Below are 22,636 nucleotides of genomic sequence, written 5' to 3'. Positions count from 1 at the left end.
TGAGAAATAGAGAGGAAAGTTGATGGGTTTATGAGAAAGGGATTGAAAAGCAAGATTTTCAGGTTCTCATAGCTCCAAAGCGTGGGGGAGACCACCTGGTTCTGCTGCCCCGCCCCGCCCCATTCAGACCCTGTGCACTCCTTGCCCGGCAGAGGGCGCCTCTTCCTGCTTCACAGCAGCTGCTGGAAGGGCCTATCTTCCCCAGGCCGTGGCCACCATTCCCCTTCGCCTGTGCTCCGCTTCAGCGCAAGGGGGAGGGGGAACTCCAGGCTTTCCCAACACTAATGGCGCCCAGGCTCCCAGCCTGCGCAGAGGGCAAGTTGAGTTGGAGGAAAACTACCTTTTGCCCAACCTGCCTGGCAGTTTCCCAGAATCACACAGTGTATTATGAGTGCCTTCAGGAAAGCCCAGTGGAGAAAAGAATATAAACCTCTCTGGGAGAAGCCAGGGGCATGGAGTTCGGCCCCACTGTGCTGGGCGGGCTGCCCCTGCCTGCCTCCGGACAACATGTCAGCCCCATCCCAGGGTGGCCAAGCTCCTCCTGGTGCAGCCCAGGGCTCTGAGGAACGCAGAATGGAGTGATAGACATATGGAGGCCCAGAGCCGGAGGGTCAGTCTTATATCTCAGCCCTCCTTCCTGATCTCTGGGGACCTGGACAAGTCCTGTCTTTATCCTCAGCCTCAAGCGTTTCGTCTGCAAAACAAAAATCAGGCTCGCCTCACTGGGCGGCAGTGAAGACGAAACTCTTGTTATAGATTGAGTTCCTAATACAGCACCCAGCTGCTGGCACTCCATGCACAGCACTCACCCCCGTCCAGTCCACAGGTGCTCACTTCACCTGCCCACAAAGCTACTCAGAGTCCCTAACTTGCAGGTCCCAGCCACCCATACTGGTTTAGTTCAGCTTGTCACACCCACTCGGTTCTTTTCTGTCTCAGGGCCTTTGCACATACTTTTCCTTCTGCCTGAAACACCATGCTAGCCTTTGTGGTCAGATCTCAAGTTAAATTTGGCGTCCTTTTCCACCTCCTTTAGAAATCTATGTCCCTGCTGACCCTGTTCCTTCCCTGTATTCTATGTATCACAGCCTATGCATATAGATGGTGAATTCTGTGTCTATTGGCTATCCTGTCCACTAGCCAGGAGGGCGGGAATGGTGTCTGTTTTGTTCCCCATTCTAAGTCTATCCAGTTCATGGAACGTAATAATTCGGGTTTTTGTTTTTAAGTAAATAGCCAATCCAAGGCTTAGAGTCTAGGGTCAAACCCTATTTGGAGTCCTGAGAAGCTGTCTGAACTCTGTGCTTGTTTCCCTGTCTGTACAATTGGTGTAACACAAATAGTATTAATAGGCTGTTGGGAGTGTTCCCTGAGATGGCACTTGCACATTTGTTGTCTGGTACGCAGGAACGAGCTTTGTAAAGGCTGCTTTCCCTGCCGCTCATGGTCACGTGATCTCTGAAAAGGAAGGGAGGCCAGAGAGTTCTCCGAACTGGTAAGTTCTAGGGAGACCGCGTGCCTGGAAGCATGGGGAGCCTGTGCTGTCTCCATTACTCCTGGAGCAGAAGCTGTGTGTGCGTCCTTCACTGAGGACGAGGGAGTCAGGGGTTGAACACACAGGATGCTTAGGCTGGAGAAAAACACCGTTTGTGAATTCTTAGTCCCCTCAGGCAGCCATAGCAAAATACCACAGACTGAGTAACTTTAACCATAGAAATTTATCTTCTCATAGTTCTAGAGGTTGGGAGCCCAAGATAAGGCGGCTGTCAGTTCTGTTTCTGGTTTGCAGACAGCTGCTGGCTTCTCACTGTGTGCTCTCATGAACTTTTCTTGATTTGTGAGGACAGAGAGAGAGAGAAAGAGAGGGAGAGAGGGAGAGAGGGAGAGAGGGAGAGAGGGAGGGGAGGGAGAGGAAGTGATTCTCTGGAGCTTCTTAGGAGACCATTGATCTGTCATGTCCTCTCACATCCTTACCCCCATGACCCCATCTAACCCCAAGGCCCTGTATCCGGACATCAGCACATCAGGTGCTAAGGCTTCATCCTGTGAATGGAGGGGGGGCACGAGCATGCCGTGCACAATGGTGAATATTTGCTGACTTGGGTGTACACTAACTACATCCCCTCTGTTGCTGAGGAGGTTGTCTGGGATGGAGCCAGTGGCATTGGCTCCACACCATCCCAGTCAGCCAATGGAAGTGACTGTTCATGATGTCATTCTCTGAGAGCCCCTCCTCTGAGCCTTGGCATCCTGTCAAGGGACTTCCCAAGGGACTGGGAGTGAGGTTCAGGATGATTCTCTGTGCCTCTGAAGCAAGGATCAGCTTTCTCATTCTTGCTTTCCAGTGTTTAATTTCCAGGCACCCCCAACAAAAGGCAGTTCAAAACAGCATTTTATAGCCATTATAACCCCACAGCCTGGGCATATGTGTGTGAGGGCGGGTTGGGCATCGTGTTTCTATGTCACCTCAAACTCTCACTCAAGGCTAGCTGGCTGTTCTGTACTGATTTCCAGCTAAGCACCCAGAGCCTAAACTTTACATTTTATCTCCCTCTCGTCTCACTGTGCCTTCTCACACCCAGGCCTAATCACTTAAAGCAGTAGTAGAACCAGCATGGTATTTATTATAAGATCCTGGCAGAGCTCAGTTCTGGTAAGCGCAGTAATAGCTAGAATGCTTTTGGGAGCATTAATCATGGTGTCTGAGTGCATTTGTGGGAGCACATTGTAAACTAATCAGCATGTAAGTGCCCACTCTATCATTACCTCTAATGTATGATTTCAAATATAATACAATTTCTGTTTTGTTGCTTTTGTATCACTATAGACACACTCTGAGGTATGTCTCGGCCTGAACAATTTTAGATACAAACATAAAACACAGAAGTAAGAGATTATTTTTTTTCAATGCTAGGAATCAAACCCAGGGTCTCCAGCATGCTGGGCAGGTGATCCCCTACTGAGCTACACCTCCAGTCCAGAAATATATGGCAAGTGTTCCAGAAGTATATCTGCCTAGAGTCCTTCGATCGTAGAGGATATTCAACAGCTCTTTTTTTAGACAAAACAAATAAATATATTCACAAAAAAGGAAGTTTTATTCTAGCCTGACCTATTGCTAATTTGTCTGCTAGCCCAGCACAAGACATTATCTATCGTCTTTGAATATTAAAATAAACTCGCAACCACAAAGAAGCATCTTTTACTAGGAGACATGACATCAACCTACTCCGGGGGATTTCTTACAAAAATACTTGAAAATTTAGAGCCTTTTGTGAAGACAATATATCAGTAAGAGAACAGAGATTGGCTTCACTTCCTAAATTAGAGAGTCTTGTTCTATTCTATACCAAAAGGATTTATGTATTTTGAGTCCTATTTATTCATGAAATGGACTCTAAAATATAGATTTACAAAACACTGCCTTTTTGTAACGTTTGCACCTATGAGGGGAGGCAGACGAGCCAATCACCTGACAGGTGAGGACTGAGAGCCAGGAAGAACCCGGATGGGGGCGGCACACAGGCGGAGAGCAAAGCCTTCCCAGGAGAGTCAGCTTTGAGCTGGCAGATACCGGGCAGGAGTAGACCCAGATACAGAAGGAACATTCCAGCACATGAACGCACGGAGCAGGGGTTTAGGGAGGGAGACATCGAATTCTACGGAGAAGATAACAGAGTTTGAAGTGCAGCAATGTTTTGAAGAAGACAGACATGGAGGATCAAGCAAGACCGTCAGGGATTTGCTAATGAAGGTCATCGCTGCCCTGCTAGGTACTTTGTTCTGTATCTTAAGCACCGATCAGATTTTTTAAAAATGTTGACGGAGAATTGCTTTCATGGAGCAATGAGGGAAGGATTATACTGCAGTCAGAGAGACCAGCAGGGAAAGTATTGTAAACATGCGAGGCTCTCAGGTTCCTTATCTGTAAAACGAGGAGTTTCTTTTAATGAGCAAACAATCAACACACATCCGCACTCTTAAAGTAGTGACTGCGCATAGTACGTACGCCATAAGTGCCGGTGATTATGATGATGGGGTAGCAAACAGAGGCTGATGAGGTAGAAAAGAAGTGATTCTAGAGATCTGCAAGAGGCCCTAGGCTGGTCACTGCTTGGACATCAGGCCTGAGGAAGAAGGAACAGAGGACAAGAGTCTGGGGGCTGACAAGCCCTTCCCCAGTCAGGGGCCAAAGCATTCCTCAGTCTAGGTGACGCCATCTTTAAGACTGTTTCTGTTTGCTGTAGTTCCCTCATCTCCTCTCCAACACTCTGTCTACCACACTTAACAGAGAAGGACCGGGACAGAGGACGGGACCGCAACAGCCCCTGTGCTGTACCCCTCGGGTTTCTTGGGCTCTTCTTGCCTCCTCTGGCCGTGCCTTCCATCCTACTTCCCCCTAGCACTGCAGCCCTCAGTGCCCTGTGACGAGAGTATAGGCAGCTGGCTGTACCCACTCACGGCCTGGAGGTCAGCGCCTGAGTAAGGAACGGATGCTTAAGAAAATAAAGGAGTGCAGCAACTGGAGGAAGACGCATGACACACCTGGAACCCTTCCCGAGTTCACGCGGGCCCTGACTCTCCCAGACAACTGCTCACAAGTCCCAAGCTGCTCAGTGTCCCTGGGGCCTAGTCAATGACATCACTTTCTCTTTTGCCCTCAAATCCCCAGGAACTTCTTAGGAGAATGAGCCTGATGTGCAACATGCCCTGGCGCCCACATATTCAGGAAATCCCAGCGTCCCATCCTGGTCCACCACCACGTGCCTGTGACGCCAGGGCTGCTGCTTTGCAACGGCGCTGTCTCTTACTGGGCCTAGTGCAACGAGCTCTGAAGGACAAATCCTTTCCTGTCTTGTGAGTCCTCATTATATCAAACTCTGTAACAGATACTGCTCTTCTTCTCCTGATTTTAGCAATGGCCCTGTCTCTCCGCTGCTTCTACTCAGCTGCTTCTCCTCTATGCTTCATAGGCTTTCTCTGAGTATTATGCTCATTTTCATGGCTTTGCCATGCTTTAAAATCTGCTTTCTTGACTCCTGCACTCTAAACAGCAGATTTACGTCCTTCGTCCTTGTGAAGGCCCAGTAGATCTTTCAAACCCAAAGGTCAAAGTACAACTGCACCCCCACTCCAAATTCTGCAGTTTTGCTGGTGTTCCCTATATTGCTAAGTGGGATCTGGCTTCATGTCATCCTTTATGTTAGGACCCTTGGAGTTCCCCGGCACTGCCCCTTTCTTCTGCATCTTCTGCTTCCAGTCACTGACCAGTCCTTATCCTCTTTGTCCCCTCGTTCTGTAACACGTGGGCCTCATCTTTGTTCACAATGCTACTTCATTGCCTCACCATTGCAAGTGAGCCCACGAGCTCTAGGCAGATCTGACTGTGCTCTGTTCAAGAACCATCCCAACCTGACTACCGATGTTCATCAGGTGGTCTGCATGCCTTCTTAGCTTCTGTGACTTGCAAAAATGATCAGTATCTCCATTTTTCTTTGGTTTTCGCCCAAGTGGACATTGAGATATCCCTGACAGCTGGCATGCTCTGGACATGGCAGTCCCATGGAGCCCTGGAAGAGCCTTCTCATAAAAGTGACAAAACCCTGGCTACCCTTCAACCCCTTACACAATTAAGTTGGTTCAAGTCAGGTACACACTACATAAAACTAACCTGCATTGTTTCCTTAGCCAGGATATGAGGTTATGGACTGATGATCCATTTACTGTATTTCTGAAGGACTGAAGCCTAGAGAAGATCTAACTTGAACAGCTAGAGACACTTCAGTGTGAGCTATAATCTGACATGTCTTTCTTCCTTTCATATCTAAAAAAAAAAAAAAAAAAAAACTGATGTGCTCTTTGTAGATATTGTCATTAATCTCAATCTCCCAGTCACCTTTTATAAATGGGAGTCAATGATTTTTCTCCATTTTAAAGGGGGAAACAAGATTTATTCTGTTTTTTATCCTACTACATTCCATAGAGGGAAAAAAAGAAGAAAGGTTCTTTGAAAAATCAAAGCCTGTTCCAATATAAAGATGGTGAGATCATTAGGATTTAGAATACCAAGATTTGTCAGAAATTGGCTCACTTATCATAATGCTCTGCAATTTTAAAAAGGTTCAAAGAAATAAAATCTGGAGCCAATCCAAACATCACCAGGCATTTCCAGTTTCCCAGTCCCCTTGTTTTTCCCAGGGCCGTGTGCTGAATTTTCCCAGGGTCTAGGGCCCAGTCCTAGGCACCAGATGGAAACTTTAGGTTGTTGGATGTGATGAACGCTTTCATGAATCACTGGCATTTCAAGCTAGTTAGGTAAAAGTCCCTTTTATTATATCCTTCACTCCCAAATAAGACACTCTCCTTTACTTTCTTTATTGATATTAAAATGCACAGATTAGCTAGAGATGAGAAATTTCAGGAGTAAAAAGGAAATATAAAGTCTAAATTGGGCCTCCTTGCGTCCTAGAAAGAAATCAGACTGCCTTTTTGAGTAGCTCAGTCCTTTTAGATTGTTATTGCCCATGTGTATTACTGCTCCTGCCCAATGAAATGTTTCAGATGCCTAAATCCCCAGAATCTGGTTTCTTGCCAGAGCTGCAGAGCAACATGAATAATTTCTGGGCTCTCTTACTGAGAGATAGATGCTTTTCTGGGATTCTGTTTTGCACAGGGAGGGGGGGTGCGGGGTGGTGGAGCAGAAATGCCACTGCAGTCTGTCGCTCTTAGAGAATTCAGCGATTTCACACTGTGAAGCAGGATTGAAGGAGACTCCTTTTAGGGTGAGCAGTGGCAGAGCAGGAAATCTTCATTTCAGGCCATTCTTTCCATTTCTTAAAAAAAAAAAAAAAAACAGTTTTGTTGTGAGGAAAACATGTCAGTATCCAGGAGCAAAGATTCCTCAAAGACCAGCCATGGATGCAACCACCCTATGTCATGGCTTATTTTAATATACTTAGAAAACTGGAGCAAGTGTGAGATCTCGGTCAGTAACTCCAGATACGCAATAAATAGAACTTAGTGTATTTTCTAGAACTCAAGTTCATTGCTATCTCGAGCTCCTGCAACGTGCTGTAGTATCAGCCATTCCACGGCTTCCCTCCTGGACGCTGTACCACACTTCTGAGGCCCTGTGGTAGGACACGATCTGATCTCGCTCATTGCACCACACAGGATATGTTGGACATCTTCCCGTCACTATAAAATTTCTGAGATGATCAATTTGTACAGAGCAAAGGTTTACAGCCTCAGGTAAACCTGAAAGTTGTAGAGGCTCTGGTCTGTGACCAGTTGACCATGTTGTTCGGGCCCGTGACGACCAGAATATCATGAAGGAAGTATGTGGCAAAGCAAAACAATTACATCATGATCCGAGAGTGAAGACAGAGGAAGAGGCTGAGATCCCACAATCCCCTCGGAGGGCTTGTCCCCAGTGACCTCCCACTAGGCCCCAGTTCCGGAAGGTTCCACTAACTCCCAATAGCCTTACCTTGGGAACCAAACCATTAACACTTGAGACCTTGGGTAACTTTTACAGCCAGACTGTTACACACGGTTTTGAGACCCTGCACTGCCACAAGCCCAGGACTGCACACAGCTTCTCACGGCACTGTCTGCCTTGAGCTCCTGTAGCCACTTCTCTGTGAGTCCTCACTGCCCACCGCATCAACCCTTGATGGAGGCTGTGCCTGGGTACCCCAAATCTGCCCAATCCCTCAACCGGGTGCCCTCAGTCCCCTCTCTGTTTCCCTTGCAGTTCCTCTCCTCTATCTAATCTTTCTCCAGCTGAGGAAAACTTTCCTGCTTTATTCTTCTCCCACACCACTGTCTTCGCCCCTCTCCTTTCACTCTCTACACTCAAGGGCACTGGCCTCCCTGCTGTTCTTCGAACACTCCATGCATGCTGGCACTCAGGGCTTTGTGCTCACCATTACCTCCTCCAGAAACGTGCTCCCCTGTGGAACCTATGGGGCTCACTCCGTGTCACCGAGAGGCCTTCACCTACCACCCTCCACGATGACACGCTTCACATCTACCTCGCCCAGACCGAGCATCTCCTATAGACATCCCCTGTGGTGTTTTCCTCATCTGACACATCATATGTGGTATTTTATTATTTCGTGATCAGCCTCCTTCCATTAGAATATAAGTGTGGTAGTATTAAGGGCTTAGTGTATCATACCCCAAAGGCCTAGAACAATTCTGGGCACATAGCTACATTCAGCCAATATTTTATCTTTATTTATTTACTTATTTCGATCTTTTTGAGACAGGGTTTCTGTATGCAGTTCAGGCTGGCTTTGAACTCACTTTGTAGCCCAGACTGACCTCGAACTTTCAGTGATCTGCCTGCCTCAGCCTCCCTAGAGCTGGGATTACAGGTGTGTGCCACTACTCCTGGCATCAGTCAATATTGTAGAAGGAAAGGTGGATGGACTTGGGGGCATGCCTGGACTGTTCTGGACACTGTGTTAGACATCATATTTGTCCAGCTGGAAGCAAAGCCACATGTGTTCAAAGTGGCAGCCCTGAGTTTGGCTGGGTAGCCATGGTGCTCAAAAACCAGAATGTCACAATAGCATGTATTGAGGTGGTAAGAGTGGTGGGAATACTGGGCCTGAGAAAGGGGGCCCTGGGGTCTCCAGAACTGGCTGTGAGGGGCTGGGGATATAGCTCAGCAGCACAGCACCTGCCTGGCGAGCACAAGATCCTGAGTTCAATTCTCAGTGCCCAAAACAAACAAACAGACAAACAGAACTGGCTGTGATAATGGCTGAGGCTGGTTCTAGCGTGGAGCATGGAGGCCAAGCAGTCAAAGATGAACGGCAGCTTCCCTGCGGCATGTGGGTGCAGCAGAGTATGTCTAGATTGGTGCTGACTGTCATCTAGGACAAGTTCACAGTGATGAAGCCCTGTCACACAAGTTGATCAGGACACACTGTAAAGAAAGAATGTTATGAAGGATGATTTCTAAGCCAGTCCCCTCCTTGAACATGGTCAAACACTGTCTCCAGAGCTGGGGATAAGATTGTGGAAGAAACAGACTAGCACTGGGCTCTCAGGAAGCTCATCTCAGAATGGAAAGAGACAGCACGTTATGTGAAATCTAAAAGGTCACATGTAAGAGAGCAAGGAGGAAGGGGGAATAAGGCACAGGAAGGGCCAGACTGCAGGCAGGTGGTGACGAGGGTGGAGCTCACCTGGGAGCACCACAGTGGGAACTGGAGGAAAGCATGGCAATGGCTCAGGGAGCTTCGGGGCAAGTCCAGAGGCCAGGTGGCGGAACATGCATGTGCAAGGAGTGTACATGGTGGTCTGAAAGTGTGTGCTGCATGAACAACAAAGACCCAGGCAGTCAGCTGTGGGCCTGACACTGCTTTCAGCACTTGGATGTATTAGAGAATAAAAAAGCAGGAACACCTGCCCCACTGGAGCTTCTCTCCTGAAGAGCGATCTTCCTCGTAAAATACGATCATGTAGAGTGTTAGAAAGGAGCAGGTGCTAGGGACAAGGAGGGGTCAGGTAAGGGCATCAGAAGAGCAGGATGACCGGTGTGTGAGCATTAGGAGGAGTCAGAACCATTAGCACAGAGAAACAGATCAAAAATGTCTCCTAAGAGAGTCATGTGTTCACAAGTGGGGTTCTGGGAAAGTGGTTAGATCATAGGGTGCTGGCATAAATGGATTAATCCATTAATACGCTGTCGGGAGGTGGGGCTTGGGTGGAGACTGTAGGTTAAAGGGAGCATAACCTGGAAGGGTATGTCTGTGCCCTCTGTCTCTGTCTCTGTCACTGTCTCTGCCTCTGTCTCTCTCTCTGTCTATGTCTGTGCCCTCTGTCTCTGTCTCTGTCGTCTCTGTCTCTGTCTGTCCCTCTCTTTCTCTCCTCTACTCCCTGGCCAGATAAATCAGTGTCAAGAACAGTTTCTAGAAAGATGAGGACCAGAAGTTTCCATTGAATTTAACAGCAAGTTTTTCACTGCTGAGTGGTAAGGCAAGTTCTATGCAGGTGAGGGCGAAAGTCCGTAGAACAACATCCCAATAAATAGGAAGAGATAAATGGAGACGGCAGTATGAAGCTCTCTCTCTCAAGTCACTGCTATAGAAGGAAGAGTAAAGTGAGGTGGTGGTTGGTGAGGAAAGAGGATCAGGACAAATTATTTTCTTTTCTTCAGTGAGAGAAACAGAACATGCTTGTGGGATGACGGGAACGATCCAGTTAAACTTGCAATTTTGAGAATGCAAGAGAGAAAGAAGAGATGCAAAGCCTTGGGTGGGCAAGGAGGAGAGTGCCCAGTGCACAGGTAGAGATTGGCTTCAGGGAGCAGCACAGGTGGCTCACAAGGAGGGAGCCCGGGGGAGGCTACAAAGTGGTCCAGAGACAGCAGAGTGTGCATAGTGCAGGGGCTGGGTAGGGTGTCTTTCAAGCATCGTTCTAAGTGAGTAGGAAGCTCCCACCTGAGAATGAGGGTGAGGGATGAAGTGTTAGGTATCTACAGAGAAAAGAAGAAATGAAATGGTCTTGGAAATTAAAGATAGGGGGCAGCTGCCAGGCTGCACCAGGAATTTATTAGTGGTTTGTGGTTATGAATTTGAGTCAGACCGCTCGGCACAGTTCTGTGGTTTGTCTCAAGCCATGTTTCCACATGGATGCAAGCGGGAGGTAGGTGGAAAGGAAGTCAGGCTTCACCTGGAACGCTGTTTTGCCAAGCAAGGGCAGAAATGAGAGAAAACAGGAGTTGAGGAAGTATACAGGAAGTGGTTAAAACTGGTCCTGGAGTTTAAGCAGGAAGAAGGAAAATGAGGCACAAAAGTTTCAGGGACAGTGCCTATGTTAGGATCAATGGGTTGCACACCCCACTGTTAGACCTGGACGTAGAGTGAGTGCACTGGAAAGACTGGAGGAGCAGCATCGGAAACTGAGGGTCAGAGTGGGGTGGAGACTGTTCCAGTTATTACTAATGACGAAGAGAAGGACACCACCTTGCCCGGCGGTGGCTGACACTCAGTGAAGGCAGGAGCAGGGGAAGGCAGGAAGTTACGGGGAAGAGAAACCAGTAGACAAGAAGGGTTATTCACAATTGGTATTAGAATAACCAAGAACAATGCAAAGGATAGTACAGAAGAGAGTGATAGTGCGCAAGACGCCAAATTCTCCATTTGGAATCTTCTGTAAAAATATAAGATATAAGGATTGTTTGGCTCATGAAAGGCCTTTGTTTGCCTGTGAGAGGGTCTCAAACCATTTTCTTCTCAAGGAACATGTATGATTATTTTGTTTGCGTAGTTTAACAACATCTTACATGGACTGGCCATGTCTTTACTCGGAAAAGTGCTGTCCCATCTGCAGGGAGATATGGCTTCCTGATGGAACCAGGCCACCAGGAATTTGGCCTCTTGCTGTCTTTCTCATTTCTCTCTCTGCAGAAAAAAAGTGATTGGGGGATTATTAAATATACCCACAAGTAACCTTAACAACAACCTTTCTAAAGGCATAAAAGAAATCCCAACTGCATGGAAATCATCTATGTGTCTATAGAAAAATTCAGTATTGTGAAGATACCCCAAAACTGAACCCTGAAATTCAACATCTAATCAGAATCTCAGTGAGATTGTTTTAGAGCTTAAAAAGTTGATTCTGATATGCATTTGGGGGACCAAATATGTGATAGTGGCCAAGAAAATACTGAAAGAATAAAACAGGGAGGGAGGATTTCAATTTTAGACATCAAACTATGTTGTTAAGTTACAGGAAATAAATGCAGCAAAATGCTGGTACAAAGAAGAACCATGCAGATTATACAGCGGCAGTCCTCCGTGTACACAGAAAAAGAGTATTTGATAACATTGATATTTCAAATGTGGGGGACAGTCTAACAAGTAACTGTCAGCTGTTCATTTAAGGAAAACAAATTGTGCATCAGACAGTATATAAAATAAATTCTAGGTAGAGCAAAGGCCTAAATATTTTCAAAATAGATACTAAAAGAAAAGAGAGGAGAATACCTTCATAATAATGGGGGTAGAAAAAATCTTTGCAAAGCAAGAGGTGTAAAGCCGGGAAGTGAGAAATAGATTTCAATGCTTGAGGAACTATATGAAAGAAGGATGTTTTCATACAGTACAAGATTAAGGTGTACGGGCTTCCAGGACAGGCGAAATGTGTTTATTTACAGTTTTGAATGCCATTATCTAAAAGAAGAGTATGCTGTGTACAGCAGTGTATACAGAGTGAATTAAAAGATCATATACGTGTATTTATGAATGAAAACAAAATATACATATATAGGAATACAAAAATTAGCAAAATATATCCTATTACACTTAAACAGTTTTTAGAAGCAAACAGCATCCTTCTCTTTGAACTTTGTAGATGCCAGAAAAAAGAAGAAAACATCTATTACAGGCTTGGTCCTGTCTATAACATAATTATATTAATGTGTTTAAAAGATACAGAATTTGAATACTGAGCCATGAAAGAAATGTGTCTAGTAGATTCTTCCTGTTTGGGGAAATACAAGAATGAACATGGCTGAGATAAACCAACAAATTATTTCTCAAATTCATTGTAGCTGCATAATGTCCAACAAGCCCTGTGAGTACCGTGTTCATAATTCCCACCTCTGGCACCCTCTCGGTCTCTTCACTGGTTTTTCATGAGAAATCTGACCGAAATAGGCATTTTGTGATTTTTGTGCACAGTACTGAGAGGTTTAAGAGGTTACTGGGAAAAGTCACACTACTCAGTACCTTCCCCTTGTCCCCTCTGCCTGCTACCAATCCCGCCGGGCTTCGTCAGGGAAGCTGCTCCTCCAGCTCTGGTTATGGCACAAGCCAATGACACCCAAACCCTTGGAGCCGAACATCCACCCAAAGTGGGGGACTGCAGCAGTTCCCTCCAAAAAAAAAGACCCGGCCTAAGAGAAATGTAAAACCCCTCAACTCATATGCTGGTTAGGGGGAGCCGCCCCACTCCATCTTCCTTCTTCCCTTCTGATGAAAGAGATGCACGGCCACTTCAGGGAAGCCCCCTCCCCTCCGCCAGGCTGGTAAGACAGCATTTCCCCTTTGCCAGGTTGGCAGAGTATTTCACAGAAGGTTCATTGGCCCAGACAGCTCCTTGCAGTCCCTCTCAGCTTCCACATGGGTTTTTAAATAAGCTCCTTATTTTAATCATGAATCAGCATTGTGGAAGTAGACCATTGAAGGAAGAGAACTGGAAATCACTTCCCATGCAGCCGACGTCAACAACTGTCTATTTCTACAACTGTTCTATGAGTAGGGTGTGACATAAAGGACACTTATTAGCGCCTCCGTCCATCCCAAATGTTGTTCTTGACATCCCATCTGAAGAAGGTGTTCTGTGTTTATGTTCTTTCTTTCAGTCCCTTGGAAGCTGACAAGTGCCTGATCCTCTATGGCGATGACCAGGTAGGCATGAGGTGCCACTGAGTCAGGGGCCAGAAGACCATCTGCTGTCCTTTCTGGAAGTGTAGGAAGCAGGGGCAGGGGTATCTGTGTCTCTAAGCTGAGGTGGAACAAGAGGAAGCAGACAAGGAAATGCAGCTTGAGGAGAGCAAAACCTCCACAGATAACGTGTGTGCAAAGTTCACCTGTGTGCCTGGCGCACTTAGGGCCCGCTTCATCTCACCAGGCTTCCAAAGGTGGATGATCTTTGCCATTTGTGAGTGTGGGGAAACTGAGGCACGGAACGCTTACGGAAGTTGCCCGAGGTGGCAGAGCTTGGATATGAACCCAAGCAAGCCGACCTGAGTGTATACGGTCATTCCCGGGCTTTGCTGATTTGCAAATAAACAAGGGAAATGGTCTGGGTAAATAAACGTGTGTGGGAACGGGCCTGGGAGTGGAGCAGTCACTCTGAGAGCATCGAAATCCGAGTGCGGGAGGAAAATGACAGCCCAGACTTCCTTCTGGCTTGCAGGAAAGGTTCACGTTCACCAGGCCAGGACGGGAAGAGTCCTTTCTCTGTATTTTGCTTTAGAATTAGAAATAAGGCTTAAATGCAAATTTCCCCGGGAGAGTGGACAGAGTGATGTCAACACAATTGAAGTCCAGGGATTCGACAGCCGAAGGTCCTTCTGGAGAGCAGATGTGGACAGCGCAGGGACTGGAAGGCCCCGGATTCTTGATTCGAGGAGGAAAGAAGGCAGCCCACGCTGGATGGGGGTGGGGGTGGTGAGGGAAAGGTCCAACATTGCCAGCCCTAGGGGGCGCCGTGCACACAGCGTGCGACCCGAACGGTGCCCTGGATGTGGGCCACGCAGCCTCCAGGCTGGAATCACAGCCGTGGACCCTGGCTCAGAAACAAGGCTGCACAGGAAAGCTCGTCTTGGTCCACCGTGCCCTGTGCCTGCCAGCCCTGTAAATGGGGCTGCCTGGCGCTCGTCTCGTCCTGGCTGCTGTCCTGGCTGCGGTCCAGCCTGGGGACTGCCCTCCTGCAAACGCCAGCCAGGACAGCCAGGCAGGGCCGGCGACACTGCCTGTTCATTAGAATGCAGGTTCACTGGTAAGAATGCAAATGGCTCATTTCACTTTCTCCTCCTGACACACCGTGCCGCTGGCAGTAGCGGGCTGCTCCCTGCACCTGTCACCGCGGCTGTTCCGTGCACTCTGCGTAAAGGGCTAGCCACCCTTCAGGTGTATATATAGCAACCGTCGTTATAGCCCGAGCGGTAGAGACCCGATCATCCACTGCCCTCTAGTGGGGTCCGTGGGAACGAGACAGCTTGCGTAGTGCCGCTGTCAGGATCCGAGCGAATCAGGGTTGCGTTTTATTTCAGGAATAGTTTTGCAGCTTCTGCTGCTTTCATCTTTCTCGCTAGTATCTGTGGTTCTTGATTAACAGCCCTGAAATGGGACAAAATGTCAATCAAGGGTGACTCTTTGTGGAGCTACATGTGAGTGTTAAAAAGTCACGACATTTTCAAACAGTATGTAAGGTCTCATTTGATACTCATTTTTAACATCTCTCTCTTTTTTTGGCTAGGGAAAGGCTCGAAGCGCATATAGCATTAAAGAGCTCGGGGTTGCCATTTAACACAGCCTCAGGTTATTTGTGAGAGAGAAGCAGTCTCTCTACAAGGCAGCAGCACCAGCTCTGCCTGCCTTGGCACCTACCTAATCTGTCACTCAGCTGTGCTTTGGCAGCTTTCAAGGTTTGCAGTTTTCACACTTGATTGGCATGTGCGTTAGTCAGCTTTTCATCCCTGTGATAAAATACCCGAGAAAACCAGTTTGAAAGAGGAAAGGTGTATTTTGGCTTCTGGGTTCAGTCCACGGCTGGCAGGCCCCTTGGCTGTGGGCTTGAGGTGGGGGAGAATATCTTGTTGGAAAGGGGTGGTAGAGCAGAGCTGCTCTCCTTGTGGCAGCTGGAAAACAGAGCAAGAGGGAAAGAGCTAGAGCAAAAAGGTTGGGAGAAGATATACTCTCCACGGTCAACCCCCGGTAACGGCTTCCTTCACCTGGGCCGCATCTCCTGGTTCCATTATCTCCCGGTAACGCTGTCGCATTATGACCTCATCAGTGGTTTAATCCACAGATGAAGGTAGAGTCCTCATGACCAAATTGCCTTTTTGAAATCCCCACCTATGAACACATGAAATATGGGGGGACATTTTAGAACTGTAACGTCATGTATCTCTGGAATCGGGGACTTAGTCATGCTCAGCACAAAGGAAGACACATTTGTGACCTGCTAAGAAAGACCAGGGAACCTTGTTCATCACCGCTACTTCAAAGGCTGCTTTGATGAGGAACGACGGTCCCTGTAGCATCTTTAGATTGCTGTACTGAGTGCAGGACCCTGCATGTAAAGGTCTTTCAGTGATATTCATCGTGTTCATTTAGTATATTAAGAAAGCCCTTTCCTAAGAAGGTTAATACATAGCATTAATACATAACATTTATACCCTCTCTGAGCCATTTCCCCATTTTCAGCTCTTGAACTGATCCTAGGGTCCGATGGATTTTTCTCTCCTTTTAGCAAATCTGTGGATTGGAGTAACTCTCCTTATGCAGACTGGACTCTTGCTACCAAGATTTCCATGATAATGCCAAGCACGCCTTAAGGCAGCCCTCACACTACAGACCATGTTTTCATCTGTACATGTAGAATGGTGCTAGTTATGGTATGTACCACCTTTGGGACACCGTGCACACAACGTGCACATCTTTGGGACACCGTGCACACCTTTGGGACAATTGCAAAGCAGTCTTTCAGATTATGTTCTGAGCTTAGTGGTTCAGATAAGGAAATCAGGCTCAGAATAGTCACAAAACAAGCAAGGCAGGTGAGGAGCTAATAACATGTACACACACACACACACACACACACACACGCACGCACACACACACCATAGGACAGCCCTGTTCAGGTAATTCATTTATTTCAGCCTGACTGGGGCAACTTAGTCCTGATGATAGGAAACTTCCAGGAGAGGAATATTTTGGTGAGAAGCCTTTGGTGTATTGACACAGAGCAGACCTCAGATTTTTCCACTCTGTGTAAACAGAAACTGCTATAAGTAAAGTACTTCAGAATTCTTCCTGAGAAAACTGTAGTTTTCCACAGAACCTCACAGGAAGTGCTGCTGCTGATTCATTGGATTAAACTTTTCCTCCTGAGTCAGAAGTGAGAGGAATCTGAGGCTCAGTGTGGAGGGCAGCAGGCCTTTGCCTGCCCAGTGGGGTGCAGCAGAGGGTGGAACAGGGTTGCTCCCTTACTGAGCAGAGATGTCCAGTGCTGCTGAAGGCCGTGGGGAAATCCTCGCCCCTCACGCTTTTTCTTACAATAAGGAAAGCAAAATAGGCTGGGAGTACCACCCACTGGAGTAAAAACAGTCACCAGTCACCTTTTCTGTACATCTGCATTAGAGCTCAATGTAGTCCTCTGGCAGCCCATTTTGTTAGATCTGGGCCAGATGCCCTCCAATGGCTCCACGGAACCTGATCTAGTTTCAGTCAGTACTTGTATTTGTGGACTTTGAGACCTCAGAATGAAGTGGTCATCTGCTCTACCCGCCGCATCTACAACCAGTATCTTCAGTCCTGTGAAGATCTCAGGCCACAGCTGCATTAAGTTTTAAGAGTAGGGAGAAGGCAATGCAGAGAGAGGGGGCTGAAAGCTAAGAATATTTTTTTAATGTATTTTAGGAATTTTAAAACTAATCTAGGAAAATCAAAACAAAACACATGTAAAATGATTTCAAAGTACAAATTAAGAACCTCAAAGGATGCATCGGTATTTCCGCTCTGCAGCCTCGCACAGCTGCGTCATCCTGCTGAGATCACCTGCCTGGCCCGCGCACCTCGGGGATGTGAGAAGTGATACAGTAGGTAGTTCTGAACAGAGACAGGGCCACTGTTCCAAGCTGGCCTCCATTCAGCTGAGAAGCTGGCTTTCCTGGAGGCTTCCCGCACGCCGTGCCACTGCACCCACTCCAGCTGAGCTCTGGCCAAGCTGCCTTGTTGGCACATATAAGCATGTTTTATGGAAGGGTTTCAAAGCTGCTGCTGCTGCTATTGCTGCTGCGGTGGCCCTAACCTGGTCTTTCATGTCTCAGTCTAGACAGATGCATGATTGAATAAAGGATTCATCCAAGCCCTCTGTCACATTGGCCATCTGGAAAATAGCCAGCCACTCATTTAGCAAATTGCTCTGTTTAAATGCAGCTGCTGTGTCTCAGCGTTTATGCTACCAAGACGGATCTCATGATTCCTCTTCCTTCATTTATCTAAGCAGCTCCTCTCAATCTGCAGAGGAACTTTAAAAGGCTGTTAATGCATGACAAGGCACTTGACCCACATGATTTCCAAGCCAGGGGGGAGCATCCATCTTGTGCTGGGTCGTCTTTTCCTCAAAAGCAAGGGCACACTGCCTGTGCTCCCTGTCTTAATGAAGGCTGCCTTTATTAAGAATCGCATTAAGCTCCACAGTGCCCAGCCATCCAACATTGTAAATATTACCCTTTAGAAATGTACCCAGGGGCCTGGCTCAGGAAGCTGGCCCAGTAGCAAGTGCTCGCCCTGCAGTCAGGAAGCAATCTCAAATCTCTGTGGAGGGAGTGGTGTTGTTTGACAGGTTGGTGCCCCTCTCCGTTTGGAAAGATGGATTACAATCCTTAGCAGATAATGTCAACAAAGCCCCTGAGATGATTTGAATTAGAGTTGGAAGCAAAATGACTTCAGAATAACAATAAGCTTCTCAAGTGTTTTACCTGAGTTTTCTTTTCTCCAAAGGAAGGAATGGAAGAAAGGAGCCCACAGAGGCTAAGCACTTTATTATTGGAGGGATGTCACTGGTCACTTTGACCTGGTGCTGACTATCATCTTTTGTTTACCAGGGCAAATAATCCTGGTCACCACTACTTTTGTAAACTGCCTAACTCATTTGAGGTCATGGTATTATTAGGTCTGGAAGCCAGGGCCAAAATGGGTGAGTTCATCAAATAAAAATATGCTCAGCTTTTATTTAGGCCCATTGCAAAAGAATAGCACAATAAATAAACTTTGCAGTCAGAGCACTTTTGGAGAAAAAAAAAGGGCCATATTTGCTGAGTGGTAAGGCCCGCGGGCTTTGGAGTCAAATCCCAGTGCGATTTGGGGGAAGCCGACCTTCTGAAGCTCACTTTCTTCATCTCAAAATCTAATGGACAATTATCTCTTGGAGTTATTTTTAGGAGCAATTACATCTGTCCTTAAATATAGGAAGAACAACAAGTCTTAATGATAGAGAATGCGTGATCTTGACTTTTAATACTAGAGGAATTCAAAGGAAATAACATGTTGGCAATAAAGAACAGGGAGGCAATCGTTATGAAGGAAATGTCAACCCTGGGTGGGGAAAGGTATCAGATGAATGGAATAATGTGAGCAAGATGTAGAGATGGTGGGTGGGAAAAGAGACTGAACGGATCAGAGGAAAGAGCTCCAATGCAAGGCATAGGAATGAAAGTGCCGAATAAATAAGGGAACCCATTGATGAGAGACATTGAAAGTCAAGGTCAAGGGTCCAGTGCTGGTGAGCCTGTGGCACGCATGCCACAGCTGGCTGTTTGTTATTATTGAAAGCGCTAAAAGGTTCACCATCCATCCCTGAACTAGATCTAATCTAATGGATAACAGGTGATCATTTTTATTTCTTTAGAAGGAAAGTAGCAGAGAGCCTTGGGTTGGAAAGATTTATTTGATATCAGGGAATAGGGAGGTTCATTGGAGAAGTGCAGAGCTGAAGATGAGGTCCAAGGCCAGGCACAATTCCAGTCTGAGGGTGAGAGGCTCCTTGGAGGTGACTGTGGGTTGAATAGGATGGAATGGAGCTGGTGATCCCTTCCACAGTGGATAGACCTACTGTCTACATAAATGCCAGGCAGGCAGGCAGGAAAAGGAAAGAGAAACTGGCTGTATGGGCACCCTTGCCATGCCAGACACTAAGCTGGATGCTTTCTTTTAACCATTCTTGTTAAGCCAACTCCAAGGAAAATGTCCTGGGACACCAAAGGAATGGCAGACCTGGGGGGCAGCATGGAGCCACGAAGTTTCCTGGCTGGCTGAGCCAAGGCCATAGGTGTAATATTAGATGATATTATAAGTGTTGAGAGTGAGGTGACTACAGATAGTCCAGGTCCTCTAAGTGCACGGGACCTGTCAGAAGATGCAAGGCCGAGATTAGAGGTCAGGGCAATGACATAGCTGTAGACATCACTGGCTTTGGGGAAAGCTGAGCAGGAAGAATCCACAACCTCTGAATGACTGGAGTGTTGGGAGAGAAGATCAGAGGGCTGAGAATCCAACTGCAGGGATGCAAGGAAGGAGCTAATAGTGGGGAGGAACCAGCAGAAGCCAAGGGAGAAGGGGTGTCCAGGAGGAAGGAGGTGATTATAAGCTGAAGTCAAGGCACTCAAGGGAGATGAGAGGCTGAGAAAACTGCCTTCAATTTATTAGCAATGGAACTGTGGTGGAAGCACAGCAAAATGGTAGCAAAAGACAAGAAGCAAAGTTGGATCTCCGAGTTCCAGAGAAAATGTGTTGAACAGAAAAACAATCCATTGACCAGGAGGAGATGTGCAGGGAGGGAAACGGTCTATGGTGACTTCCTGAAACAAAATGAGTTTTAAAATGGTACTGTCATGGCTTTTAAAGTGGCAAAAGCCAGCAGTGCCGATGCAATTCCCATGAATAGATTACACACTGAGAAAACCTTACATAAAACACACTTGATGCGGAATTTTTGGTATATGTCATACTGAGGTTAAAATAGCCCATCAGCCGGAGAGTCCATTGTGCCCAGACTGAAGTTGTTTAGCAAGAAAGTGGTGCACCATTACCCATCATGAAATCAGTATTCTACAAACTCTGCTAAGGCCAGAGCTCACCCCAGGACTGATGTCCCTGAGCTCAAAGATGAGACAAAAATTATCAAGCCCAGCTCTGTTATTTACAACTTCTCTTACCTTCAGCATATCATCTGACCTCAGTCTCCTGTGTGTAAGATGGAAATAATAAATTGCCAACCATATAAGATTATTGTAAGAGTTTAGTGAAACAAAACACGCAAAGCATTCAGTAGTGTAGTGGCAGTGCCAGGCGCTTATTCGGGGATACAATCTCTGCTCACATCAATACTTGAAAATACAGTAGTGTCCAGAGGCAGCAAGTTTTACTTCTACATACCTTCCTATTATGTCATTGTCTTCCTGCATATCAAATACTGTCCCGAGTACATATCGCTGTGAGGAACGTGAAGTGATCGAGGCCCTCCAAGTCCACCGTCAAGTGCAGCGGGCAGCTCCCCTGTGGTCCGAATCCTATTGCTTGGTCTACAGTGCTAAGCTGGCTAAGCTGGCCAGCAGTCTGGCCAAGCTCCTGTCCCAGTCAAGGTTATGGCAGCTCTGGCATCTTCTAAATGGGAAAGCCCATCTGTTTAGGGAGATACGGAGAGGCCTAAAAACCCTTTGCTGTCTTTTAAACAGAAATATTGTTTGTTGTTTTTGAGGGAAGAATACAAGCTTTCAGGAATATGTTGCCTTTTTATTTCTGAATGAAATTTCTTTTTCTTTTAAACTGTGTTGCAAGGATGTGTGAACATTCTGGTTTTGGCATCTATAGGTAAACTATTAAGGTAAATATTAAAGTTCAAAGAGATTTCATAAGAAGAAGAATAACACTTTTCAAAAGCAAAGACATAACCTCTTAATGTAGCTATTACATGGGGAAAAGAATAAGCCCACCAAATGTTCTCAAGATGCTTTAGCATTGGGATTTGCTTTAGGATTGGGATTTGCTTTTTGTTTATCTTTCTAATTTTCTCAGATTCTCACCTCCTGATGTATTCATTTCTTTGCTTTGCTCCGATACTCACATCATGCTATACCACTATGGACTTCCAAAGTTCATTCACTCACTCACTCAGAAATGTTTCTGATAGTCTAATGGAGCATTCTATTTGGTTAAAGTGATTAAAACAGTGAAAACAAAAGTAGTCAATAAAAAAGTCAGAGTGGACATTTCAACTAAACATACAATGTTCAGAGGATCAGAGAGAACATAATCTGCCTGTGAGTCAAGGCAGGCAGCTATGTAAGCAACACTCCACCCCAAGTTCAGTAGCTTCTCATGACAGAGACTTGTACCTACTCAAGTCGTAGTTCCTTGGATGCATTTGGTGGACCCCCTCCCATGTAATGTTTCAGGGATACTGGTTCCCCTAAGGCTTTAGGTCCTCTGTATCTGGATAATAAACTGCATAAGATATCAAGGAAAAAATCCTGTGGGAGAGTTTCTTAGCCTCTGCTTGTGTGTGCTATATGTCCCCTCTGCCTATATTCCAGAAATTGGTCACAGGGCCAAGCTAATTGCAATATCACATCAAGAATGTGTCTTTCCCTCCATCCCAGCTTTTTAAATTCCTCTCCCCTACAATGCTAGGAAGCCATCGTATCCCTTTCAGAAAGTCTCCCTGATCACAGCACAGTGGCCTCCCTCTGTAATACTCATGGTCTGCACCATGCTAAGGACCTTTCTCATTCACAACCTCATCCTCAGGATTGATGTATATGTCCCCTATCTACAACAGAGAAAAGAACACCTGTCTTCCAATAGGTGCTGAATACATTGTTCTTGGGGAGGGAGAGTAAGACAGTACAGCACACACCAGCCTGAAGCTGTGTTATGTGGTTAAATGTTCTCTACAGCTTGACTTCAGCCAAATACCTACCCGAGTTGGTATCCTCATTCATAACCTGACAGTAGTAGTGTTTGTACCACCTGTCCCTCAGAGGGGCTTGAGATTCCAAGGAGGTAGTTCAGGTGTATCCAGAAGGAGGACCTACCAAGATTAGTCACCCAGTTCATCCACCAGGAGGTAACGTACAGGGTGTTCTGGGGACAGGGCTCAGGAGAAAAATCTGACCCTGCCTGGGAGGCAAACAAATCCTTCCCTGCTCCTGCAAAAAAAGGAGGTGGGTGAAAACGTGGCCGCCTGTGCTGCCGCTTAGAAACTGGAGGAATTTAGCTGTAATAAGAAGTGAGTAATACATAAATGAACACTTCTGGCTTTGAGGTTTGAAGTTAGCTAAAGAATTCCTTTTCAAGAAGAAAGAAGAAAGAGAGAGAGAGAG

General features: G+C 46.5%; 1 protein-coding gene across 1 annotated transcript in view; it reads left to right on the top strand.

Moving 5' to 3' along the window:
- Positions 1 to 12,942: 12,942 nt before the first annotated feature.
- Positions 12,943 to 22,636, top strand: part of LOC102018211 (WD repeat-containing protein 49-like) — an 83,732-nt gene continuing 74,038 nt past the window's right edge. Inside the window, exon 1 of the mRNA XM_013515901.1 lies at positions 12,943 to 13,430. Coding sequence (XP_013371355.1) covers positions 13,326 to 13,430 — 105 coding nt within the window. The 5' untranslated portion in view covers positions 12,943 to 13,325. The remainder of the gene's footprint in view (positions 13,431 to 22,636) is intronic.

Source organism: Chinchilla lanigera, unplaced genomic scaffold (genome assembly GCF_000276665.1).
Source record: "Chinchilla lanigera isolate Chin_1 unplaced genomic scaffold, ChiLan1.0 scaffold00030, whole genome shotgun sequence".
NCBI classification, from domain to species: Eukaryota; Metazoa; Chordata; class Mammalia; order Rodentia; family Chinchillidae; genus Chinchilla; species Chinchilla lanigera.
Note: the sequence above shows the minus strand (reverse complement) of the source record. Positions and strands in the feature narration are given on the sequence as shown.